General features: G+C 40.1%; 1 protein-coding gene across 5 annotated transcripts in view; it reads right to left on the reverse strand.

Annotated features, from left to right (window-relative positions):
* Positions 1 to 18,871, reverse strand: part of stxbp2 (syntaxin binding protein 2) — a 69,596-nt gene extending 50,725 nt beyond the window's left edge. The window contains exon 1 of one of the 5 annotated variants that reach the window (XM_043694850.1): positions 18,792 to 18,871. In XM_043694850.1, coding sequence (XP_043550785.1) covers positions 18,792 to 18,828 — 37 coding nt within the window. In that variant the 5' untranslated portion in view covers positions 18,829 to 18,871. Of the gene's footprint in view, positions 1 to 18,087; positions 18,213 to 18,429; positions 18,515 to 18,791 lie in introns of those variants that run through there. The other 4 variants (XM_043694853.1, XM_043694848.1, XM_043694851.1 and 1 more) reach the window with 4 other exon arrangements.
* Positions 18,872 to 24,962: the final 6,091 nt, after the last annotated feature.

The raw sequence follows: 24,962 nt of genomic DNA on the forward strand, positions 1-24,962 counted from the left end.
TTGTCTTTTACACACTTAACAAATTCCTCTCCATCTAAACCTTTAACACTATGGCAGTCCCAGTCGACGTTCGGAAAGTTAAAATCCCCTACCATAACGACCCTATTATTCTTACGTAGCTGAGATCTCCTTACAAGTTTGTTTCTCAATTTCCCTCTGACTATTGGAGGGTCTATAATACAATCCCAATAAGGTAATCATCCCTTTCTTATTTCTCAGTTCCACCCAAATAACTTCCCTGGATGTATTTCTGGGAATATCCTCCCTTAGTACACCTGTAATGCTAGTCCTTATCAAAAATGCCACTCCCCCACCTCTCTTGCCTCCCTTTCTATCCTTCCTGTAGCATTTGTATCCTGGAACATAAAGCTGCCAGTCCTGCCCATGCCTGAGCCATGTTTCCATAATTGCTATGATATCCCAGTCCCATGTTCCTAACCATGCCCTGAGTTCATCTGCCTTCCCGGTTAGGCCCCTTGCATTGAAATAAATGCAGTTTAATTTATTAGTCCTACCTTGTCCCTGCCTGCCCTGACTACTTGACTCACTTGTGTTCTCAGCTGTACCAGTCTCAGATCGATCTCTTTCCTCACTATCTCCCTGGGTCCCAACCCCCAACCTTACTAGTTTAAATCATCCCAAGCAATTCTAGCAAATTTCCCTGCCAATATATTAGTACCCTTCCAATTTAGGTGCAATCCGTCCTAATTGTACAGGTCACTTCTACCCCAAAAGATATAGCAAAGTGTTGGAAAGGGTTATAAGAGGTAGGACTTATAATCATCTGGAAAAGAATAATTTGATTAGGGATAGTCAACATGGTTTTGTGAAGGTTAAGTTGTGCCTCACAAACCTTAGAATTCTTTGAGAAGATGACTAAACAGGTGGCTGAGGGTAAAGCGGTTGATTTGGTGTATATGGATTTCAGTAAGGCATTTGATAAAAGGTCCCCACAGTAGGCTAATGCACAAAATAGAGGCATTGGATTGAGGGTGATTTGGCGGTTTGGATGAGAAATTGGCTAGCTGTAAGACGACAGCTTGTGGCTGTTGATGGGAAACGTTCAGCCTGGAGTTCAGTTACTAGTGGTTTACCACAAGGATGTGTTTTGGGTCCACTGCTGTGTCATTTTTATAACGGACTTGGATGAGGGCATTGAAGGATGGGTTAGTAAATTTGCGAATGACACTAAGGTCGGCAGAGTTGTGGATAGTGCCAAAGGATGTTGTAGGTTACAGAGGGACATAGATAAATTGCAGGGCTGGGCTGAGGGATGGCAAATGGAGTTTAATGCGGTAAAGTGAGGTCATTCACTTTGGAAGGAGTAACAGGAATGCAGAGTATTGGGCTAATGACAAGATTCTTAGTAGTGTAGATGAGCAGAGAGATCACGGTGTCCAGGTACATAGATCCTTGAAAGTTGTCACCCAGGTTGATAGGATTGTTAAGGAGGCATACAGTACGCTAGCTTTTATTACTAGGAGAATTGAGTTTCAGAACCAGGAGGTCATGCTGCACTGTACAAAACACTGGTGTAGCCGCACTTGGGAGTACTGCGTACAGCTCTAGACACCACACTGTAGGAAGGATGTGGAAACTTTGGAAAGGGTTCAGATGAGATTTACCAGAATGTTGCCTGGTATGGAGGGGAGGTCTTACGAGGAAAGGCTGAGAAACAGGAGGCTATTTTCATTAGAGAGAAGGTCGAGAGGTGACTTAATTGAGACATAAAAGATCAGAGGGTTAGATAGAATGGACACAGACTTTTTCCTCACGTGGCGATGGCGAGCATGAGGGGACACAGCTTTAAATTGAGGGGTGATAGATATAGGACAGATGTCAAAGATAGTTTCCTTACTCAAGAGTAGTAGAGGCGTGGAATGCCCTGACTGCAATAGTAGCAGACTCGCCAACTTTAAGGGCATCTAAATGGTCAATGGATAGGCATATGGATGAGAATGGAATAGTGTAGGTTAGATGGGCTTCAGAACAGTTTCACAGGTCAGCACTATATCGAGGGCCGGAGGGCCTGTACTGTGCTGCAATGTTTTATGTTCTAGATAGAATGAGGGGACCAGATTAGAATCACTGACTTCACAAAACCTAATGGACAAGAAGAAATAAAGTGTAAACATGGCGCTCTACAGTTCAAGTAGTAAAATGTTTTACCAATAGTCATCATTTAAAATTCAACAACTAGTTAGAGCATATTGCTACATTTATGGAGAATTTGCATTATTACATGTATTGCACAGATTGTGAAATCTCAGAGGATTGCTGCTAGTTCAACTTGTTGAGCTGTCATTTATAATTAATAATACATAAATCATAGAAAGTGTTTTATTCACACTTGTAAGTGTATTATGTAAAAGGTTAAATTCATTCCTCATTTTAATCAAACAGTAATGGAGAAGAAGCCACTTAGAGTCAGAGTTGTACAGCATGGAAACAGACCCTTCGGTCCAACTCATCCATGCCAACCAGATATCCAAAATTGATCTAACCCCATTTTGCCAACCTATATCCCTCTAAACCCTTCCTATTCATATACCCATCAGATGCCTTTAAAATGTTGTAAATGTACTAGCCTCCTCTACTTTGTGGCAGCTCATTCAATACACGCACCACCCTCTGAAAAAGTTGGCCCTCAGATCCTTTTTAAGTCTTTTCCCCCTTACTTTAAACCTATGGTCTCAAGGTTTGGACTCCCCTACTCTGGGAAATAGACCTTGACTATTCACCCTATCTATGCCCCTCGTGATCTTACAGACCTCCAAAGTCACCCTTCAGCCTCCGATGCTCCGGAGGAAATAGCCCCAGACTATTCAGCCTCTCCCTGTAACTTAAACCGTCCAACCCCAGCAACATCCTTATAAAATCTTTCCTACATCCTCTCAAGGTTAACATCTTTCCAAAATAAGGAGACCAGAATTGAGCGCAGTACAGTAATCAATGCACTGACCAATAAGGCAAGTATACCAAATGTTGTCTTCATCACCGTTTACCTGCGACTCCACTTTGAAGGAATAATGAACCTGCATTCCAAGCTTTCTTTGCTCAGCAACACTGCCCAGGACCTTACCATTAAGTGTATTCTGTGTCACAAAATAATAATTCCTTCATTCTTCTACAAGAATCCATAGTTAATTCCCTCACTACCAAACACTATTGAGAGACTTACTAACCATCTACAATTCATTCATGATTTTAAAATTTCTTGGACCCTCCTTTAACCACCTTTTAGAAAAAGCACAAATACTCAAATTGTCAATCCTGATTTTATTTTAGTAATAAGGGGGAAGCCGGATGAGTGATAGAGGAATTGAAAAAAATGCGGGGGGGGGGGTTTAACTACAGTAAGTAAGGAATGATGGCATGAAATACAAATCCGTGGAGACCAATTGGACCAAGTAGAAATTTACAATCACGGCACAGCTGATTCTGAACTACTCTTAAATTGCTCTAACAAGCCACTCAGTTTCAGGCAGTTATGGATGGGCAATAAATGTTGGCTCACACTTATCCATGAACAAATATGACAAAAGCAAAGAAAACAGGTCTTGCAATTCTAAAGGTTATTGAAATATCCTTTCCAAGGATTTGCTACCCTACCTGTAATGGGAAATTTGTTTTAATACCAACAACTTGTCTCCTCTTGGAGAAGCTCAATATTTGAACAATTCCCTTGAAAGATTATGGTGTGACATAATATTAAAGACAGTCAGATTATAAGCATTAAGATGCAATTATCCAGAAGTGCTCTGAAAATGTCGACATTTTAAAGGCTGATCAGCAAAAAGCAAAACTGGTACATCTTAATCACTTCTGAATGTTGTTGCAAATACAGTCATTGCAATGCAGTGGTAACAACAAACTGGAGGTAGTTCTCTACTGACGGTGCGAGAAGTGCAACTCAAAGATTAAAAAGTGGAGCTCTCATACAACCAATTATTTTGACTTATAATCGCACATTGGGAACTTAACCAAAGTGTAGAATAAGAGCAGACAATTACTTAGCTAAGCTTAGATTAGGAGCCATATTTTTATAGGCAAAGGTGAGGACTGCAGATGCTGGAGGTTAGAGTTGAAAAAGCGTGGTGCTGGAAAAGGAAGCAGGACAGGCAGCATCTGAGGAGCAGAAAAATGGACGCTTCCAACAAAAGCCCTTCAGTCCTGATGAAAGGCTTTTGTCCGAAACATCAATTCTCCTAGCCAAATTCCAACATTCAGATCTTGCCCATATTCAGTCAGATCAGTGATTGGGATGTTTCTCAGATCACAAAGGGTGGAGTCCCCAGAGCAGACAAAAGCTGGTGAGGAAAAGAAGTATTGAGCTAGTTGACTTTAGGTGGGAGCATGCTTTGGGCAATATATGGATGGTGATGGCTTACACAAGGGGACACAGCTTTAAAATGAAGGGTTGATAGATATAGGACAAATGTCAGAGCTAGTTTCTTTACTCAGAGTAGTAGGGGCTTGGAATGCACTGCCTGCAACAGTAGTAGACTCGTCAACTTTAAGGGCATTTAAATGGTCATTGGATAAACATATGGATGAAAATGGAATAGTGTAGGATAGATGGGTTTCACATTGGTTCCACAGCACAATACCAAGGGCTGAAGGGCCTGTACTGCACTGTAATGTTCAATGTTCTATTACTGGGCTCAACACCTGGATGGGAAATCACGCTCCCGTAGCCAACATTTAACCAATGTTCCTGGCTGAAACACAAGCAAATGTAAATAGTTCACAAGGATATGAAGTAGTTTAGTTGCAATACTTTCCAAATAGCCTACTAATGGCAGATCAATATGCCTGTTAGTTTGCACATTAACTATAATACAAATCAAAGAATTATGACATAGCAATAGCCTACAAATGAAACAATAGTTCTAAAATTAACTTTTTCAGACATCCAGGCCTGAATAAGGGCTTATGCCTGAAACATCAATTCTCCTGCTCCTTGGATGCTGCCTGACCTGCTGCGCTTTTCCAGCAACACATTTTTCACCACAAAATTCAAAACAGGGCAAACCAGTTGGAAAAATTTTAAAACATGACCAGAACACCTTCAGTTCATGGGTTAGACAGTCCAGGCCTACTGAATCTCATCACCTCAGCCCCCATATGATGAATTAAGTATGATAAATGACATTTGTCTGTGTTGTCTATGTCTCAGATGGAGGATTCCCAACAGGAATCAACATATTCAGGCAAAGGGAATAAGAAAAACAGAGCAGTTCACTCTAATACAGGTTTGGATCCTAGTTTTTGTCAGGACAAATGCTGCTTATTTTATGACACGCCATTTTTTATTTCTAACATGTAAACAAAAACCTTACTAAAACAGAGAAAAACTACTTTGGAATCCCAGCAACTATCACACTGTTTTTATAAGGGACTGAAATTCATTCTCAATTGCTTCCCAATCTGCAGCCTAAATCAAATCAAATATTCAAAACCCTGTCACCTCTAACATAATTCTGTGTAAAATACCTGTCTATCACTCTGATCCTTGTAAACCTCCAATGGCCTTCTGTCCTGTGCAGGCAAAAGTTCTACGCCCTCCACCTGCCCCTTTTTATTTCCACAGTATTTGTTCCTCCTTACCTTTGCAACCACCTCTAATCCCAAGTCTCCAGCTCAAAAATTCTCTGTTGGGATTTTTGCTCTCCTTTCCAGTATCAGTGATACAAAGCAGTAGTCCTACAGAAAAAAAGCTTTAGCAGCACAGATCCAGCTACGTGCACATAGCCATTTTGGAACCGGATGACTTCGACCTGCTAAAACCAGGCAATTTTATTCATGCCGACAAAGTCCAAGAGGCTACAAAACCCAAACTTGCCATACTTAATTCCTTTCATTTAAGCTAAACTGCTTTTCAGCAGCAGTTTCCCAACAAATCAGACTGACCCATGGTTTCTCACACATCGGCTACTGCAATTACCCCAAATTAATCTTACACATATGGACTACTGGCATGCTTCCTTTGCATCAAACGTTGTGAACTTATTTATTCTAAAGCTTTTACTAATTAATGATCCAAGTAGCTCTAAGGTTATAGATCATACTATTACTACTACCACCACCATCATTGATTAGATTAGATTACATTAGATTACATTACAGTGTAGAAACAGGCCCTTCGGCCCAACAAGTCCACACCGCCCCGCCGAAGCGCAACCCACCCATACCCCTACATTTACCTCTATACCTAACACTACGGGCAATTTAGCATGGCCAATTCACCTGACCTGCACATCTTTGGACTGTGGGAGGAAACCGGAGCACCCGGAGAAAACCCACGCAGACACGGGGAGAACGTGCAAACTCCACACAGTCAGTCGCCTGAGGCGGGAATTGAACCCAGGTCTCTGGCGCTGTGAGGCAGCAGTGCTAACCACTGTGCCACCGTGCCGCCCTGTTGCTTGGCTGCTGTTAAATGATCACTGTAGTCATCATACGAGAGATGGATCGGTTTTTCAGTTTTGGTTAGAATGTTCTCTATGGTTAAGTAACATACTGACAACCACTACTTGGGATTATGAGGATTGATTGGACACTGAAGGATGGCTAACCAGCCAGTACCCAACAAATAGTAAGAGTCTACTTTTTCCAAGGGATTAGGAAAAAAAATCAAAATTGGCCAAAATTCAATTTAACACAAGTGAGAAAGTGCAACCATATAATATCAAATTTGCAGTGTTAATTGAAAATGAATGTAGTCTAACATTAGGGAAATTAAATATCTAATTAAATATAACAGAGTAAAGTCTCATTTTGCACATTACAAAATTAGAGGCTGGAGGAAGAACTGGTAATATAGTTTAGCTAAACTCTGCAGTGTGAGAGAAACAGTTAATTATCAGTGCAGACATCATTAAGATGTTTAACTTACTTGCAACATGAAATCATTATTGGGTTTCACAATATCCCTAAGCCTTAATAAAATCAAAACCAATAAAACGGAAACTTAGCTCTGAACCAAATTAGATTTATTGAAATTTTAACTGATAACGTTGGCAACTGACTGATTAAAACAAACACTTCTTGGAGAACGGATTTTTGAAGTTGGCCATTTTGAATGGGCAGTTTTGATGGTAACTCCACTTGTTTCTAGCTGCACTTAAACAGCAAGTCCTCAAATGAGAGCAGGTTGAACACAGTTTAACAGTCAGCTTGCAACAAGCTGGTCAACCCATTTATTGAAAAGGCTGCACTATAATTTAACCCACACCCTGTGTAGACTTTTTTTTGTCATATTTAAGAGATTACATTGTGAACTTCTGTCAAGGTCTGAAGAAATTTGACAATAAGACAATACTCAAGTTTATTACAGTCCAGGAAATTACACAAGGCCAGTTCAAACTTCCTGTCTTCAATAACTGCTGTGTATCAGGAAAATAAAATGACTAAATTGCAGACACCTGTAACCCTGATCAGAGAATCCAACACTTTGAAAATCAACAAGCTGGAGCAAATAAGGAGTAATTAGGCAAAAATAACAGTATTCATTAGCATGCTCAGAAAAAAAAATGCATTAGTAAGTCAGTCATGAATTACCACAGCAAAGCACAACCCTGTCTTCAACTGCTCATCTCCTGACAATCCTCACACTCAGTTATTTGGGGGGGGGGGGGGAGCCTGTTTTTCTTGTGTGTTTGCATGCAGTCTGAGCGTGCATGCACATCTGCCAGTGTGTGTGCACGCGATGCCCCTGTATTGCAGAAACTGTAAAACTGCATATCGCTCATGTCTGAATTTCGCAGAAAAAAAAAAGGATGCTAAGGCTTGCATGGGCATGGAAAATAACATAAGCAGCAACCGTCCAGGCAACCATTGTTTATGGAGAAGCTATACCACAGAATATGAAGAGCAGTCCAAAAGTTAATTCAACAGTTTTAATCTATTACCAAGCACATCTTCACACATTGGGGCCCTCTTCCTGCTGCTTCCTTCCAAGGGTGCCATGAGTAAGATGTATGGTTTTAACCATAACCACAATGAGACCAGTTAACTCAAGTCAGATGAGGAACCAAACCTGGGACCTTTAGATCAAATGCAGTCACACACACACACAGCATATTATATATTATTGCAAGTATCATTAATGCTACCACACAGAAGCAAGGTTATTCTGGTTCTTGGGGGAAAAAAGTCACAGAATACAAGCATTTTTGTGATTTAAAGAATTTGCACCGTTTTGAGATGCTACAATACTTCTCAAAAGGACTACACAAGTAGTAGTAGTAAAGGGGAAGTACAAAGCTTTTAAGATTTGGAGGAATTATTTTAAACTAGGAAGGTAGCAAATCTATGGAGACTAGATCATTAAGTAGATTCAAGGTTGAAGTTAGATTTTTTTTCAAATCAGTAAGGGAATCAAGAGTTAAGGAGAAAGGCAGCTAAGTGGCATTGAGGATTAACAGATTACCCATGTCATTGAATGGCAGAGCACTTCACAGACTAAACAACCTAGTTTAGCTCCTACATTTTATGGTCTAAGTCGCTGGAATTACAGCACAGTAGGACTCAATGAGCTTAATGGTATCCATGCCAGCATTCTGTACAGCAATCCAGTTGGCACTACTTCCTCCTTCTACCCTGCACCCCGCCCTGAAAGTTACAGCCCCCAAGTGCCTGGCTAGTTTGAAATAATAATCTTCTCTGCTCCACCATTCTTGTAGGCAGTGTGCTCAAGCTCTTTAACATTTTCTGTGCTGTATAAGAAAATTCTTCTCAACCTCCCAAACTCAAACTAATATTCCTTTGTTTTTATAAAAATGTTGGGCTGCCTATGGTGGATAGCACCATAAAATGGCTGCACGTGGTTAAAAGTTTTACTCAACTTAGAAGAGCTTGCTCGGCGTAGTTTGTTTTGGAGCAAATCATCAAGTTGGATTAATGGCTCTATAGGTAGATCTATCCAAGGTAACAGCTTATATATGCAGCTGTGGTTGCTTATGTAGAAATAATTAGATAAGAGCTCCCTGCATGCAGATGGTCTAAACTGATTAAGTATAAAATTTGACACAGATATATCACAAGAGGTAGGAAAGATCTATTCGTTTTTGTTAAGATTTACCGATAACCATAGTTATAGATTTCAAACATATACACACAAAAATTGCACAATAAGCATGCAAGAGACTCCATTTTGAAAAATCCTATAAAGATGGAAACCCATTTACAAAATGTAAATAGAAAGATTTATAATTGCAACTGCAAGATAATGTTTGTGTAACCTTCCAAGATCACGAGAAAGAAGCTGTTCTTAGCTATAACTGTATAACTAACTTCATATCAGAATTTATGTCACAAATTTTATAACAACTGGACAAAATTAGCATCCTTTTGTAACTCCAATGAGAATGGTATGTAAAATAAATTGCATAACAGAATTCAAAAGGTACTTAGTGATAAGCTAGTTAATGCGATGCAGTTGGCAACTGTGAGAAGGAGTGCAGTTATCAACACATTTGAATGCGATTGTATACAGTATCCATTGTCAAAAGCCACTAGGAAGGGAGATCAGTGTGTCTGGGAAACATCATGCCTACCCATATCTAGCCATGCAGTTACATGATTGGCTTAATTGGAAGTTTATGTAATTAATTTATAAAATAATTAGTCTGTAATTGCTAAAGACAAACTGAAAACAAAAATGTATAAAAATGTCTGTCTTTTCTTTGTCCACTGCAGCAATGTCTGGATTTCCAAAGGCTTCTTCCCACTGGTAATTTCAATAAACTTTGATGCTGGAAGAGGACTCCAGGTGTCGAGTGATTCATTTTCATTCCACCCCAACAATTAATATGAAAGGTATTCATTTAGCTCACATGTAACCCAACTCTAAAGCTCCCCAGCACAATATTAAACCTCATAACTGTCATGTCTGTGCTCCAGGGGATGTAGGGAGGGGTAGATGGGTGACAGGAATGCACAAAATGCAGTACATCCACATTCAAGAATGCAGGTCTTAGTAATGTAAGATTGCATTTCTTTCTAAAAATAAATGTAGTCAACAGGCAAAAAAGTCTCAAATCACAGTAAACTTCAAACGTACTTTGAGCTCAACAACTAGTGATAGCAGAGTGCTTTAAGCTTATACTGGCGTACTCCAAGTATGCGCACACACCTTAGGTTAAAGGAAACAGCATTAAAATTCCCCACCAAAAATTGTTTAGTCTCAATAATAAAAAATGGATTTCCTTGCTGCCACTTAGAAAAACTGATGATTACTGCTTTTTTTAAAAACTTGTTCATGTGATTGTTGGCCAGGCCAGTATTTAATACTCTTCCTTAATGTCCTGGAGGGTGACAGTAGTGAGCTGCCTTCTTGAAGCCCTTGAAGTGGATGGAATCCCCATTAGCGCTGTTCAAGAGAAAGTTCCAGGATATCGAGCCAATGAGTTAAGGAACATCAATATAACAGCAAATCACAATGTTGTGGCTTGAACAGAAATTGATGGTGGTGGTATTAATTTCCCCAGAACTTCTATGTGGGGCAGATCATGGGTTTGAAAGTTACCATGGAAAGAGCATTGGTGAAAATGCAGATGACACATTGCAATCACTGTGCATAGGTGGCAAAAGTAGTGAATGCTGAAGGTAATGAATGGGGTGCCAAACCTTAAAATCACTGCAGCCATTCAATCCATCAGACAAGAGTTCAAGCCATTTTAAACTGTATCCTTCAGATGAAGCAGTGAAATATTTCATGTGAAATGCTGCACAGAAAAGTAGAACTTGCTCGGTTCGTCCCAACTGCAGAATCAATTTATGATTTGAATTCTCTCACTTGTGCTCAGTGCAAATACTTTGTATAATATAGAACATAGAACAGTACAGCACAACACATTGGCCCTTGATGTTGTGTGCTGGCCTTATGAATAAAACTGAGCTAACAGTTAAAGTAAAGAGAGGAATATCAGTTAAGTATTTTCAGATTTGCATTGTTGCTACTAATCAGCATTACAGCCCTCCATTTGTCTATGATTTCCCTTTGTCTCCATTTATATGACAGTCCTTTTGCAACATAAAGCCAGGCCAGCCCAGGCGAGGAATATTTCTTTTAAAAAAGAAAGACCAAATAAACTGACTATGCTATGGGTAGGAGGGGTGTTATCACAAAAACTTTGTGTACAGAACAAGCTGAGTAGTCGTAAATCCTTTTTACTACTAATTTGAAGTGGAAATTGTGTAGAAAAGCAACTAATTTTGACTTGGATAAAGCCACATTTTCAGGTAGAAATTACCAATTCATATACTATTCAGTCACCAAGAGCAAACCATTACGTTTGATTAGACTATAACACTTCATTTTAGGCAATTTGCAAAAACAATACAACTGTCAAGGCCATCACAATTCCTTTCAATGAGTTTGGATGAGAAGGTTTAGCCAGGAGATGAATGGCATGAAAGTATTCTTTCTCACTGTTCACTAAATTGGAGCAATCTGCTTACATACACTATGAGGCCGCTCAGAACTTCTAAGTAACAACCATTGCCTGCTTTGACCAGGAGACTTTAATTCTGATGGAATGTGGGCTGGCTTGACCTGAGATACAAAGATACTGTACTCCCCTCAACTTGCAGTCAAAATAAAATATTCATAAAAAATGCCAAATCAAGTTCAGACAGCACAAAAAAGCCAATATTGCATTGTTCATTTAATTCATCACTTCAAATAAAAAGTGTTGCAAGATCAGCGTCATTATCAGCTACAGATATTTTTGCACGCACCCAATCTAAATTCACTTAAAAGCTCCAAATGCTCTTCCTGAAAAACTCAAATAGGAAAGGACTAGAGCTATAACAACATTGATGGCATTTATGAGATTAAGTGCACATAGCAGTGAATTTCAAAAGCTACTAGAGTATCATGCTTCAATGAAGTTTGTGACATTAAAAGTAAAAGGGATATTAAATATTGCTAATGGGATAGAATAAACCTTTAAAAGAAAGTTAATGACTCAAAAGGCAGAATCATGTTTCTTCTCTGCTAGCTCATTCATTACAAAGTAATAAGGAAAAAGATGTGAAATGTGCAATGTTATCCAATTGATCAACCCATTAGAGAATCGACAAGTTATGTAGAAAGCACAGTTGGACCGAAAGGGTTCAACTGTTTAATCTTATACGGATGAATGACACTGAAGTATTTACAGAATCATAAGCATCTCAAAAATGTGCTTCAGGAACTCTATTTACTAGCTTGTTACTTGCAATGCTCAAAAATGAAGAAACAGGAAACAGATTTGTGACACAAGGTTTTAACATTTGAACATTTCTTCAACTTCCTGAAAATAACTTGTTAAAATTCCCCTACAGTTTACATCAATTCTACCATTAAGAATTAAACAATGGTGATATTTTCATTAAATATTTACTTGAACATTAATAAAACTGTATCTGGAATATTAGAGTGATGTTATGTGGATCACTGATATTGATAGCGACAATGGGAGTAATCTGCAGACTAAAACCTGGCAGAACAAGATAAATTATACATTTAAATTTATCAATTTAAGTGGGATTTTTCCTATAATACATCACAATACAACTTTGATGAAGAAACAACAAGTGCCAGCTTTGGTCACTTAAAGATCACCAATTGTTATGTTGTTAATTATTGTATGACTATAATACCACCTATTAGGAGTTCCAGCTGTCTTGTTTGAGACTGCTTTTGCAGGATCCGGTTGTATCTTTCCCTCTGACCAGGATAAACCTATTCTCGTTTTAAGGTAAAGTTGCCATTGTCCAAGCAGACCACAGGCCTGAGGGGGTCAGTTAGCTGGACAGCTGGTTTGTGATGAAGTAATGCCAACAGCATGGATTCAATTGCTATGGTGGCTGAGTTCCTCATGAAGGCCTATCTTCTCAACCTTACTCTTCATCTGAGATGTGGTGACCCATAGGGTTAAACTCACCATCAGTCATCTCTCTCTAATGAGACAGCAACCTTTTGGTCTACTGGCACTATGGTAATTTTATTCCTATTCTCTACTGTCCAAGTCACAAGCTACCAAACATGGTTTGCACACCTTACTTGACTTAAAAATCTTATGAAAATTCATTTCCTGTTTCTCCATTTCTTCACACTGCACACAAAATTATAATTTTTATGTTATTACAAAATCGCCCACACAGGATAAATGGGCATAAGAGATGTTCGTTCAAATGCACTGACTTGGTGGGAAATGTTTATCAAGGTGACTGAAGTATTAATGCTGAGACACTTGTTGCTCAGGATATTAACTAATGACTTTTAAAGTGGTAGAAACAAAACATTTACCACTTGTCCATGAAAAACAGGAATAAAAAGGTTCCACCCATTAGGAGCAAACTGAAAAGGGTGCAGGGATATCTAAATACAGTGGAAAATTGGGCTGAAAAACGACAAATAAAATTCAGTGTTGCCAAGTACAAAATTATAACACTAAATAAACAATAGCTGTTCAATTAAAAGGATAAAAGCACAGAGAAAAATAGCATTTCAGAGTCTTGGCTAGCACGCAAAATCATCTGCCTGTATAATGCTTGTCATCTATAAATAAAGCAGAAGTTCTGTTCAGACAAGTGGTAACACACACAAATCACTTAGTACATGACACTGAGCCTATATAGGTCATTGTCTCTCCATCATTGGGGGAAATCTAGTTACCACATTACAGAAGGACTGCACGGTATCAGAAATTATCAGGAGTAACTCAGGTAGTAATTTTTTCAAAGCTTCATATATCTTAAACTGCCATTAACAAGCACGATCTCTGCAACAACTACCAAAGCAACTTAGGAGCTTGAGTGTATTGGTCAAGCTAGATCAAGAAAACTCAAAAGGATAGAGACCAGTATGAACCAAACTTTTCTTAGTCTTTTTCTGCCTGACCTTCAGTAGGCTGCAACGCCAGAATGGATTGGCTATCTAATTTATGTGCAAGTCTGAATGATTCAAGACTCCAAACCTTAAAAAAAAGAGCAATATATTACTCTGAATCGCTGCACTTAGCTGATCTTAAAAGCAGAACAAAGGCTTGAAGCATCACTTAAAAATACTCAAATGAATTAGAAAGAGAAAATTGGGAAACCAGAAGGTTGTGAGTAAGTAAATATTTAAAGCTTACCAAAACAATGACAGTGTTTTGATTTGGTATATTAATACTAAAACTTTATAGATTTTATTACTGAAATTAGTCTGACTGCATGCAGAAGGGCTTATGCCCGAAACGTCGATTCTCCTGCTCCTTAGATGCTGCCTGACCTGCTGCGCTTTTCCAGCAACACATTTTTCAGCTCTGATCTCCAAGCATCTGCAGTCCTCACCTTCTCCTGACTGCATGCAATGTCAAAATGAAACAAATAAATCGACCCAAATCAGTTTCACTGAACCCACAGAGTGTATGAGGCTGCAGTTATACTGCATTATCTATCCAAGGCCAGCAATGGCAATGTACATGCTCACACGACAATAATCTATTTGACTGTGGGCTACTTATAGTTGTGAATGGCATGCTGTAACTGCCACATAACTCTACAGGTTGTGTTCAGGTCTAGGAAAACAAGCTCCGCTATTTGATCTGCAAACTTTTGGATCATTTGGGATTGCTAAATGGACTGTCCAATTCCTTCAAATTTAAAAGTGAAGCATGGAATATATAAAACTTCGAGTGGTCTTCAACTGAGCATTTGTTGAACATGCTCTATACAAAACCAAGTAATGTAAAATGACTTCCCACAGACTGTATACTGCTGCATTTTTGTAAGATGAGGTCTACTGTCACTTTCACTCCAAGAATAATTGAAGTATAAGCCACCCTATTTTGTTTGAACTGCTGAATGCACTTATTAATTATTCACAACACTTGAGGAAAGAGAAGCAAGTTACAGTTCACTGGGTGACACTCGTTAACCACAGGTTGGTTGCTTAAAAGCATTTCCCTCCATGCCAGAACGTCACATCTGATGGCACAAAGATCGCACTTGTGCAGTGACTCCTGTATTAAATTCATTTGCAGAAATACATTTCAGAGAATGACAAGCTGGTGGCTAAAGAATACAAATGAAGCAGAAATGCAAATAACGAAGAGGGAAGAAAATAAGAGGAAGTAATATGAACAAAGAGCAGATCTTAAGGATACAAGAAAAGGAGCCTGATGAAAAGAAATATGTTCAGAAATGGAGATCCAGGCTGCAGAGGATAATGGCTAAATACTGTCCACCACTGTGGAAGTTACAATACATTTTCTTGTGTTAAAATGTCTATTTCAAGAATACAATTTAGTTCTTAACTCATTTATGTGCATTGCACTTCTAAAAATAATTGCTTTCAAAACATAAGTGACAATGAAAATAAATGAACTGTAAAATGCTTTGGGATATCAGGGTAGTTTACGAAGAGAGTCATACAGCATGGAAACAGGCCCTTTAGTTCAACCAGTCCATGCCAAAAGTAATCCTAAACTAAACTAGTTGCACCTTCTCGTCCTGGCCCATATCCCTCCAAACCCTTCATGTACCTAAGTAATGCATCAGTTTCTTACATTCGTACCCTTTAAGAACCATTGGGTTGCCCAGCTAAATATTGCATTTGAAACAATGTTCACTACTACATCTGAAAGGCATCAGCTCCTTTTTGGAATTGGCGTGTTTACCAGAGGTTTGTGATGTTCCAAACTCAATGTGAACATTGAGGATATTAACATTTCCTGGTATGTGGCAACGTTTTTAACATCATAAACTGATCATGCAAAATATTGGTGGTTCAAGTCACATGTGGGGAAACAAGTTCTAATACTGGATCACAAAATCCAACTGAACCAGCAACACCAAATGATTTGGGGTTCATTTTCAATGAACCACAGCAGCTATACCATGAGGAAAGACAACAATCACTATCCAATAAACCTAACTGAAATCATCTTGTTAGTTTGTGGAGTTGAACCAATTCTAAGAAAAATTGAAGGAAAGTCAATTTATAAATATCAGTTGAAAAATCAAGTTCCTCTATATAAAATAGGTCTTTGACATGCCACGAGGTTGAAGTCAAAATGACACGGGAATGAACAAACAGTCTTTAAAGCAAAAAGGAGTCTTAATGATCATTAAAGTCTGGGATAAAAGTGCTGCCAATTTTAACCTTCACAGCAGAAAAGTTTCACCAACAACGAATACCGGAAACTATTGCAAAAGATTTCATGTGAAAGCATTACAAATTTCACGCATGAATATTCTTACAAAACTTCCAATGTGTTTGAAACAGTGCTGTACTATCAAACATCTTACAGATATTTGTAAAGATACTATAGCTGTTTTGTTGAGCTGATTGATGCTTAACACTTTAATGCTTTGAGATTACTGACACAGACTTCATTTTTACAACATACATAGACTTGGTTGCTTCAGCTGGATGAAGCTGGATTGTTCAGTCTCCAGACAGCTCCTTAAAAGAAAAGTGTTATTTCATGCAGATATCTATTCTGTTTGAAACCAACCTAGGTTGCAAGTATGCACATTGTACTTGTAGATGCATATTCATTTAATTGATTAAACATCAAAGTCAGATGGAGGAAAACTTACAATACATCTTCAGTATATGAAATATGAATAATGAGTGGAATGATTATTTAAAAATCAGGAATTGGAGAATGAATACAACACAGGAAATCACCATTTGGCCCACTGTGTCCATGCAATAGGAATGTAGCAATTCCCATTTCACTACCTTTTCATCTTCGCAATGCATTTTTTTCATCTACTGCCTTGACTCCTATTGATTTTCAGCTTTCCTATTACATATCCTCTTCTCAAAAGAAGAACAATGGCAATAAATTTAAAGGAAAAATATTTACAGCCCATTTAGATCCATGCACTCATACCAATGTTTATGCTCTACATGTTTCTTGACTAACTGTTCAAAATTCACCAAATCTCTTTCCAATCCTTACTCCAGTTTTCCTTTTAACGCACCTTCTTTCTTGTAAGAGCATTAGCTGTATTAGAGGATTAGCTGGTCTCCCATTCAATGAAATCATGACGGATCTGAATCCATAATTCCATTTTCCTGCTTTTTCTACATCACCCTTTACTCTCTTACAGATCAAAAATCTGACTGAGCCTTGACTCCCTGGGTTTTAAAAAAATGCAGAGAAAGTGAGGACTGCAAATGCTGGAGACCAGAGTTGAAAAGTGTGGTGCTGGAAAAGCGCAGCAGGCCCCAGGCAGCATCCAAGGAGCAAGAGATTCTCCTACTCCTCGGATGCGGCCTGGCCTGCTGCGCTTTTCCAGCACCACACGTTTCAACTTTTAAAAAAAAAGCCACAATCTGGGTAAAGTAAACCCTCAATTTAATACTGGATTTATTGGCAACTATCTTATTTCCATTGCCATTAGCTTCAGTTTTTTGCCATAGGATGAAACATCTCAATATGGTGGCACAGTGGTTATCACTGCTGCCTCACAGCACCAGGGACCAAGGTTTCATTCCAGCCTCAGGCAACTGTCCGTGTGGAGTTTGCGCAATCTCTCAGTGTCTGTGTGGGTTTCCATCGGGTTCTCCGGTTTCCACCCAAAAACCAAAAGATGGACAGGTCAGCTGAATTGGCCATGTTAAATTGTCCCATAGTTTTCAGGGATGCATAGGTTAGATGCATTAGTCAGGGGTAAATGTAGAGTAACAGGGTAGGGAAATAGGTTTGGCTGAGATACTCTTTGGAGTGTCAGTGTGGACTTGCTGGGCCAAAGAGCCTGTTTCGACACTGTAGGGGTTCTATGACATCCTGTTCAATCTCTATATTTACCTTATGAAACCTTTCCTTATTGTTAAAGACTATCTGGTCATCCTTTAGCACCTTCACAGTAAAATTAGCCCCAACCTGTTTGGTCTTTCCTGACATACTTAGTTTTGCTCTCACAGAAAACACATTTTGTACTTTCAAACCTATTTATTTTACAGCTACGCTTTATTAGCAATGCATAAAGATTTGTTTTCATCAAAACTTGTTTCAACAGCTGCGAAACAAGTAATAAACCATTGGATCACTGGCTGAGTAATAGCTCGGAGGAAAAAAACAGGTGCACACATACCCTGCAGCATTTACTGGACTTGCAGAAGGACATTTTACTCTTTGGAACTGGCCTCCCTCAAAAGATAAAACCCTCTTGTGGATCAAAACTGAACTACTAAAACCTAACATTTAAAGCCACATTTCACAAGTTCTGTCAAACAGGAAATTTCTCGAGGTACATTAACCCAACAGCTTTGGACGGATCAGTAAATAAACAGCCTATCAGAAAATATTCTTCTCCAATACCAACACTTTCTCTAAAATTAAAAGAAATGCATTAAAGCTGAAATCTCTTTGCGGACTTATTTATACATTGCGTATTAGCTAAATAAATCGACAAGAAAAGAATATTGCACCACACCCCGCAACTGATATTTTAAAGCCATCAGCTCATTGCCTGCTGTCAGTCCCAGCCCTGGGCTGCAGCTCATGGGAACCGGAAGTCCAGGCAGGTCGTGATGGACAGCACCGGAAACCAATCAAGCAAGGGAACGAAGACCAGTTACCCAATCGACGACGAGAGGGCGGTGACCCGGGGTGGGGGGAGGGGTAGAAGGTTGGAGGAGGCGGTGGCCTCAGGGACCGGTGTCAGTTTATTTCGCTTCGAACCGTTCGCATCCTCGACGGAACTGGAAGGAAAACATTCGAACGCTGGGAGTGGAAGGGAAAAGAGAAACAAGAATGAAAGAAACGAGGAAACAACACCGGGGAAAACGAACTCACTTTCCCCGACGACCGCCTTCAGCCCCATCGGCGCCATCTTGGTCTTTCCGCCTCTCGCGCAGGTTACACGTCGCTGCGCTTTATGACGTCACCTACCGTCCCCCCCCCCGGACACGTCATCTTCCCAACCACATATGACGTAGCACAATATTGCTGCGGTGAACGTCACGTGTAACAGATGCCGTTGTGGTCGTTTGTGACATCATCCGCACCTATTGTATAACGACATCCATTCTTATTCTGACGTCACCGATCCCTCTCACTGGGTCTTCGTCTATTCTCATCTCTTCCTTCAATGATCCCTGGGGCCCTTAGACCCCCCAAAAAAGACCATAAGAAATAAGAGGAGCAGGCCGTTCAGCCCATTCAGTAGGATCTGGTGGTGGACCCAGGCTAGACCCCTTCAAAGCATTTCAAGAAAGTAGCCCAGACCCTAACTTTTCTAGTTGTTTTAAGCAGATGTAGAATGGATATTCTAGGTGTGATGCAGCTGGTCAAACCACTTAGTTGTAAACAAAATAGAAATTATTTGCAACGTTACCAAATGAAACACAAACAAAAGAGAAAAGCATATAGAATAACTTAACTGTCTAAAAATCCAACAGATTATCCCAATTTAATGCTGCTGTTCCAAATTCCTGCAATAAACACCCCTTGGCAAAAAAAAGTTAAATCAAACAAAGGGTCATACAGGAGAGAGAGAAATGTCAGAGAGATTCAGTATTGAACATATCTTCCATGTAGCTGTTTCTTTGACCAACAGCCTCAAAAAACTGACTGCTTGCTCTGAACATCCAGACTGTTAAAACCCAAAGCAAAGATGAGCTGGGAGAACTGGCCACTCGCCTTTCATTGTACAAGTGTTTTTCAAGCTTCTTTCAAATAGATCAAGCCAGACATTTTGGCAACTCTGCCTCATACAACACTTTTGAAAAAAAAAGGACAACAAAACCTTATTAAAGGAACAGCATCGTCACACATGGCCAATCTGACACTCTTCATATCCGCTTTGCGGCCCGTTCCCCATTACCCGTGATTGCCTGACTAATCAAGAATCTGCTTGGCCAGTCTGCAGCCAGTGAAGGAATATTGGGTGCTTGCGGCCCATTATTGGCTGGTGCTGTGAGTAAGAATACAACACCACTTGGACCCGTAGGCCTGCTCATATCAATCAATTGGATCATGGCTGATCTGATTATGCAACCTCCCACCTCCCCTCCCCCCAACACCATACCCTGATCACCCATCATCCCCTTGCTTTCAAGTATCTCTTTAATGCTAATACCACTGGAGAGTAATCCAGAGGTCAAGGCTATAGGGATATGAGTCTTAAAAGCCAACATGACAGCTGGTGAACTTCAAAATTTATAAACCTGGCATTTCAGAATGTCAGGAAAACCTAGGAAATCTCTCATCTCACCCTGGCCTGACCTACCTATGATGCCAGCAATGTGTTGATTCCGAAGTGCCCTCTGAAATGGCTTAGCAAGCCACTCAGCTGTCTCAGGCCTTATCACATACCAGATGGACTGCAACAGGTGGCTGGCTACTATCTTCTCAAGGGATAGAACAAATGCTATCCTTGCCAGTCAACCCTTGATAAAACAAAACAAGAACAATTTGCATTACATTTCAATCCCTCCACCACCGGTGCTCAGTAGCAGCAGTGTGTATCATCGACAAGATGCACTACAGAAATTCACCAAAGATCCTTAGACAGCACCTTCCAAAACCACGACTACTTCCAACGTGAAGGACATGGGCAGCAGGTACTTGAGAACACCACCACCTGCAAGTTCCCCTCCAAGCCACTCACCACCCTGACTTGAAAATGTTCCTTCACAGTCATTCGGTCAAAATCCTGGAATTCCCTCCCTACCAGCATTGTGGGTCAACCCACAGAAAGCGGACTGCAGCGATTTAAGAAGGCAGCTCACCACCACCTTCTCAAGGGGCAACTAGTGATGAGCTATCAATGCTGGCCAGTCAGCAATGCCCAAGTCCCGCAAATGAATAAAAAAATTAAAAATTTGTGTCAATTGAAAGTCAGTGTAGGCACCAATTTAGAAACAGTAAGATGCAACAAACACAGCCACGTGCTTTCCTATCTCTCCAATCTACCCCAGCAAAGATGATGGAGTATAAAAGTAAGCAAGTTTGCTAGAACTGCACAATCTGTTGGTGAAACCAACTATTGTATACAGTTTTGCTATTCTCATTTAAGGAGATAAAGACTTGCCTAAGGAACATTTCAGAGAAGGTCACATACGTTGATTCCTGGGATGAAGCAGTTGTATTAAAAGGAAACTACAGGGCAGTTAGCGTAACTATTGTCATAGTGAAACTGCTAGGATCCATTGTGAAGGAAGTAAAAGCAGAGCACTCTGAAAATCTCAGTGTAACCCAGCAAAGTTAACATAGTTTTGTGAAAGGAAGGGAGGAAATTACTGCAGATGCTGGAATCTGAACCAAAAACAAAAAATGCTGGAGATCACAGTGGGTCAGACAGCATCCATGGAGAGAAAGCAAGCAATGTTTCGAGTCTAGATGACTCTTCATCAGCTCCGATGAACGGTCATCCAGACTCAAAATGTTAGTTTGCTTTCTCTCTATGCATGCTGCCTGGCCCACTCCGATGTGGGTTAGCAGTTATTGCCTGCTCCAAGTTGCCCTTGAGAGAGTAGTGCCTTCTGGAACCACCGCTGTCCAAGTACTGTCGGTTGGCCAGAAATGCTGTTAGGGAGGGAATTCCAGGATTTTTTAACCAAACAATGATCAAACCGATAACAGTGAAGGACTCAATGATGGTGTACCTACAGGCATGTTTCATAAACTGACCAAAATTGTTCTTTCTGAAAGTATCCAAGAGTGAACAGGCGAACCTAGGGTGAGTTCATCAAGCATTTGGAGAAAAGCTGCATTCTTAAACCATCTGCTGGATAAGATCACCATTTTGTTGGTAAGTCACTAACATCTCAGCTGGACAGAACTCTTGTGTCTAAACTCAACAAAAGAGTAGCTCTTCGCTTTTTAAAAAAAACTTCCACTTATTTAGTTGTAACTGTGAACCATTTAGAGTCATAGAGATGAATAGCACAGAAACAGTCCAACTTGTCCATGCTGATCACATATCCTAACCTAATCTAGTCCCATTTGCCTGCACTTGACGCATATTCCTCTCAACCTTTCCTATTCATATATACATCCGGATGTCTTTTAAATGCTGTCATTGTACCAGCCTCCACCACTTCCCCTGGCAGCTCATTCCATACACGCACCACCCTCTGTGTGAAAAGGTTGCCCCTTAGGTCCCTTTTATATCTCTCTCCTCTCACCCTGAACCTATGCCTCTAATTCTGGATTCCCCCACCCCACGGAAAAGAACTTGACTATTTACCCTATCCATGCCCTCATGATTTTATAAACTTCAGCCTCCAATGCTCCAGGGAAAACAGCCCCAGCCTATTCAGCCTCTCCCCATAGCTCAAACCCTCCAACCCTGGCAACATCCTTGTAAATCTTCTCTGAACCCTTTCAAGTTTCACAACATCCTTCCATTAGGAAGACCAGAATTGCATGCAGTATTCCAAAAGTGGTCTAATCAATGTCTAACCAGCCGCAATATGACCTTCCAACTCCTGTACTCAATGCTCTAAGCAATAAAGGAAAACATACCAAATACCTTCTTCACTATCCTATCTACCTGCGACTCCACTTTCAAGGGACTATGAACCTGCACTCCAAGTTCTCCTTGATCAGCAACACTCCCCAGGACCTTACCATTAAGTGTCTCAAGGAGAAAGTGAAGAAGGGCTTATGCCCGAAACATTGATTCTCCTGCTCCTTGGATGCCTGACCTGCTGCGCTTTTCCAGCAACACATTTTCAGCATTAAGTGTCTCAGTCCTGCTCTGATTTGCTTTTCTGAAATGCAGCACCTCGTATTTATCTGGCAAGTTTGGAAAATTTTGAAGAACTCCTCCAAGTGAATGATCTCCTGCTGGAGGATTCGATGATTGATTAAAAAACCCTCTGTGCGTAAACACGAGTGATTCTGCACGGTTATGCTACTGAGCATTTACTTCCAATATTTAATTACATGAAACCTTCATTAAGTTTTATTGCACAGTTTTATTTTGAACTGTGTCTGTTCTAATTTAAAGATATTTTCTAATCAACCTGTTTCGAGATGTCATTACACTAGAGCAGGCAGGAGTCAAACTGAAGCCTTATGGCTCAGAGGCAAAGACAATACCACTGCACCACAACAGCCCTTGGCTCTAATTTAAAACGGTTTGTCCTGATGAATGTTGGCAATTGTATAACCAATGATTTTAGATTTACCCTCTGGAAATTTAATTAATATGCAACACCTGGATCATCTCAGAGGCCGTGTTTGCTTGAATAATGGCACTTTTCCAATTGAGTGGATGTTTAAATTAAATCCAATTAAAGTTTGCATTTCAAACAGTTTTTAGGAAGTCAAATATTTTCCTCATTTGCAATGAACAGTCCAGAGCTTAATTGATGCTAAATCTGTAACAGAGTGTATAAAAATTAACATTTGATTTATGAATGCAACATTAAAATGAATAAGGCAGACTTGGCCACCATAAATGGTGATTTGCATTGCTATTAATGTATCAATTGTCCAGCAACTTGGGGTGAGGAGGTATATCCCTTCCCTCTAAGATTATGCTAAAGGCTCAGTTCTGGATGATTAATAACACACAAAGAGTCCCTACAGCATGTAAGCCAAATGGCCCATTGAGTCCATACCAACCCTCTGAAGAACATCTCACTCAGACCCACCTCCCTACCTTTTTCCTGCAACGCCACATTTCCCATGGCTAACCCACTTAGCCGCACATCCCTGGACACTGTGGGCAATTTAGCGTGGCCAACCCTAATTTGCACGTCTTTGGATTGTGGGAGGAAACCAGATTACCTGGAGTAAATCAATACAGACACGAGGAGAATGTGCAAACTCAGTCGCCTGAGGGTGGAATTGAACCCAGGTCCCTAGCGCTGTGAGCCACCAAAATTTTTCCAAAAATATTATTTTTTTAGGAGGTTATTGGTCGTAGAAAACCAGGGGCCAAATCGTCAATTGAGGTGTGGCAAGCATTAGGTAGTTAATTGTTATCCTTTTTTGGTGCAGTGTCAGAGCCCCTGTCACTGAGTTGCATGCAACCCTGAGAGAGTAAAAATATCTCACCTCAGTCCCAAAAACCTCAATTTTTAAACCATGCCCCCCCCAGGTGTGGACTCATTCTTTCCGCGTACACTTTGTCAAGATGTTTCAGGATTTTATGCACTTCAATCAAATCAATCTTCATTTTTCGAAAGTCCAGTGAAACAAGCCCAGTCAGTCAAAACCTTCCTCAACAGACAACCCCCTCATTCTATGTATCAATCTATTAAACTTTACAAGAACAATCGCAGAGATGAAGGGCTTGTCATATGCGGACTGGTTGAGGACTCTGGGTCTGTACATGATGGAGTTTAGAAGGATGAGGTGGGGGGGGGGGGGGTCTGACTGAAACTTACAGAAGCCTGGAGAGAGCAGATGAGGAGATACTTTTTCCACCAATGGGAGAGGTTAGGACCTGGGAAAACAGCTTCAGAGTGAAGGGATGATTCTTTAGGACTGAGATGAGGAGGAATTTCTTTAGCCAGACGGTGGTGAATCTGTGGAATTCATCACTGCAGAAGGCTATGGAGGTCAAATCATTGAGTGTTAAGAAGGAGATATATGTTTTTAATTAGTAAGGGTTAGGGGTAAAAGGCAGGAGAATGGGGTTGAGAAAAGTATCAACCATGATCAACTGATGGGACTCAGTTATTGGGCCGAATGAGCTAATTCTGCTCTTATAGCTTATGGTTTTTAAGTTCTCTGAAGCATTGCCAATGCACTAAACTCCTACTGGCCAGACTTGCTCACAGTGTTTGAAATGTGGTCCAGACAAGACTAGAATTTAGAGACAGAGTTCTGATTCCAAACTGCTATCTCTCCAGCTCCTGTTTAACAAGGTTCCACACTGGATACCTTCCTTCAACCAAAATATCCCCTTTAGCAAAAGTCAGAAAACTTTTTCAGCCCTAAGGAGTCAGAATAAAAACTTGCATGTTCATTGTTCATCTTTTCAATGTTCAGTAAGACCATGACAAT

The sequence above is a fragment of the Chiloscyllium plagiosum genome, chromosome 8, assembly GCF_004010195.1.
Source record: "Chiloscyllium plagiosum isolate BGI_BamShark_2017 chromosome 8, ASM401019v2, whole genome shotgun sequence".
Taxonomy (NCBI): Eukaryota; Metazoa; Chordata; class Chondrichthyes; order Orectolobiformes; family Hemiscylliidae; genus Chiloscyllium; species Chiloscyllium plagiosum.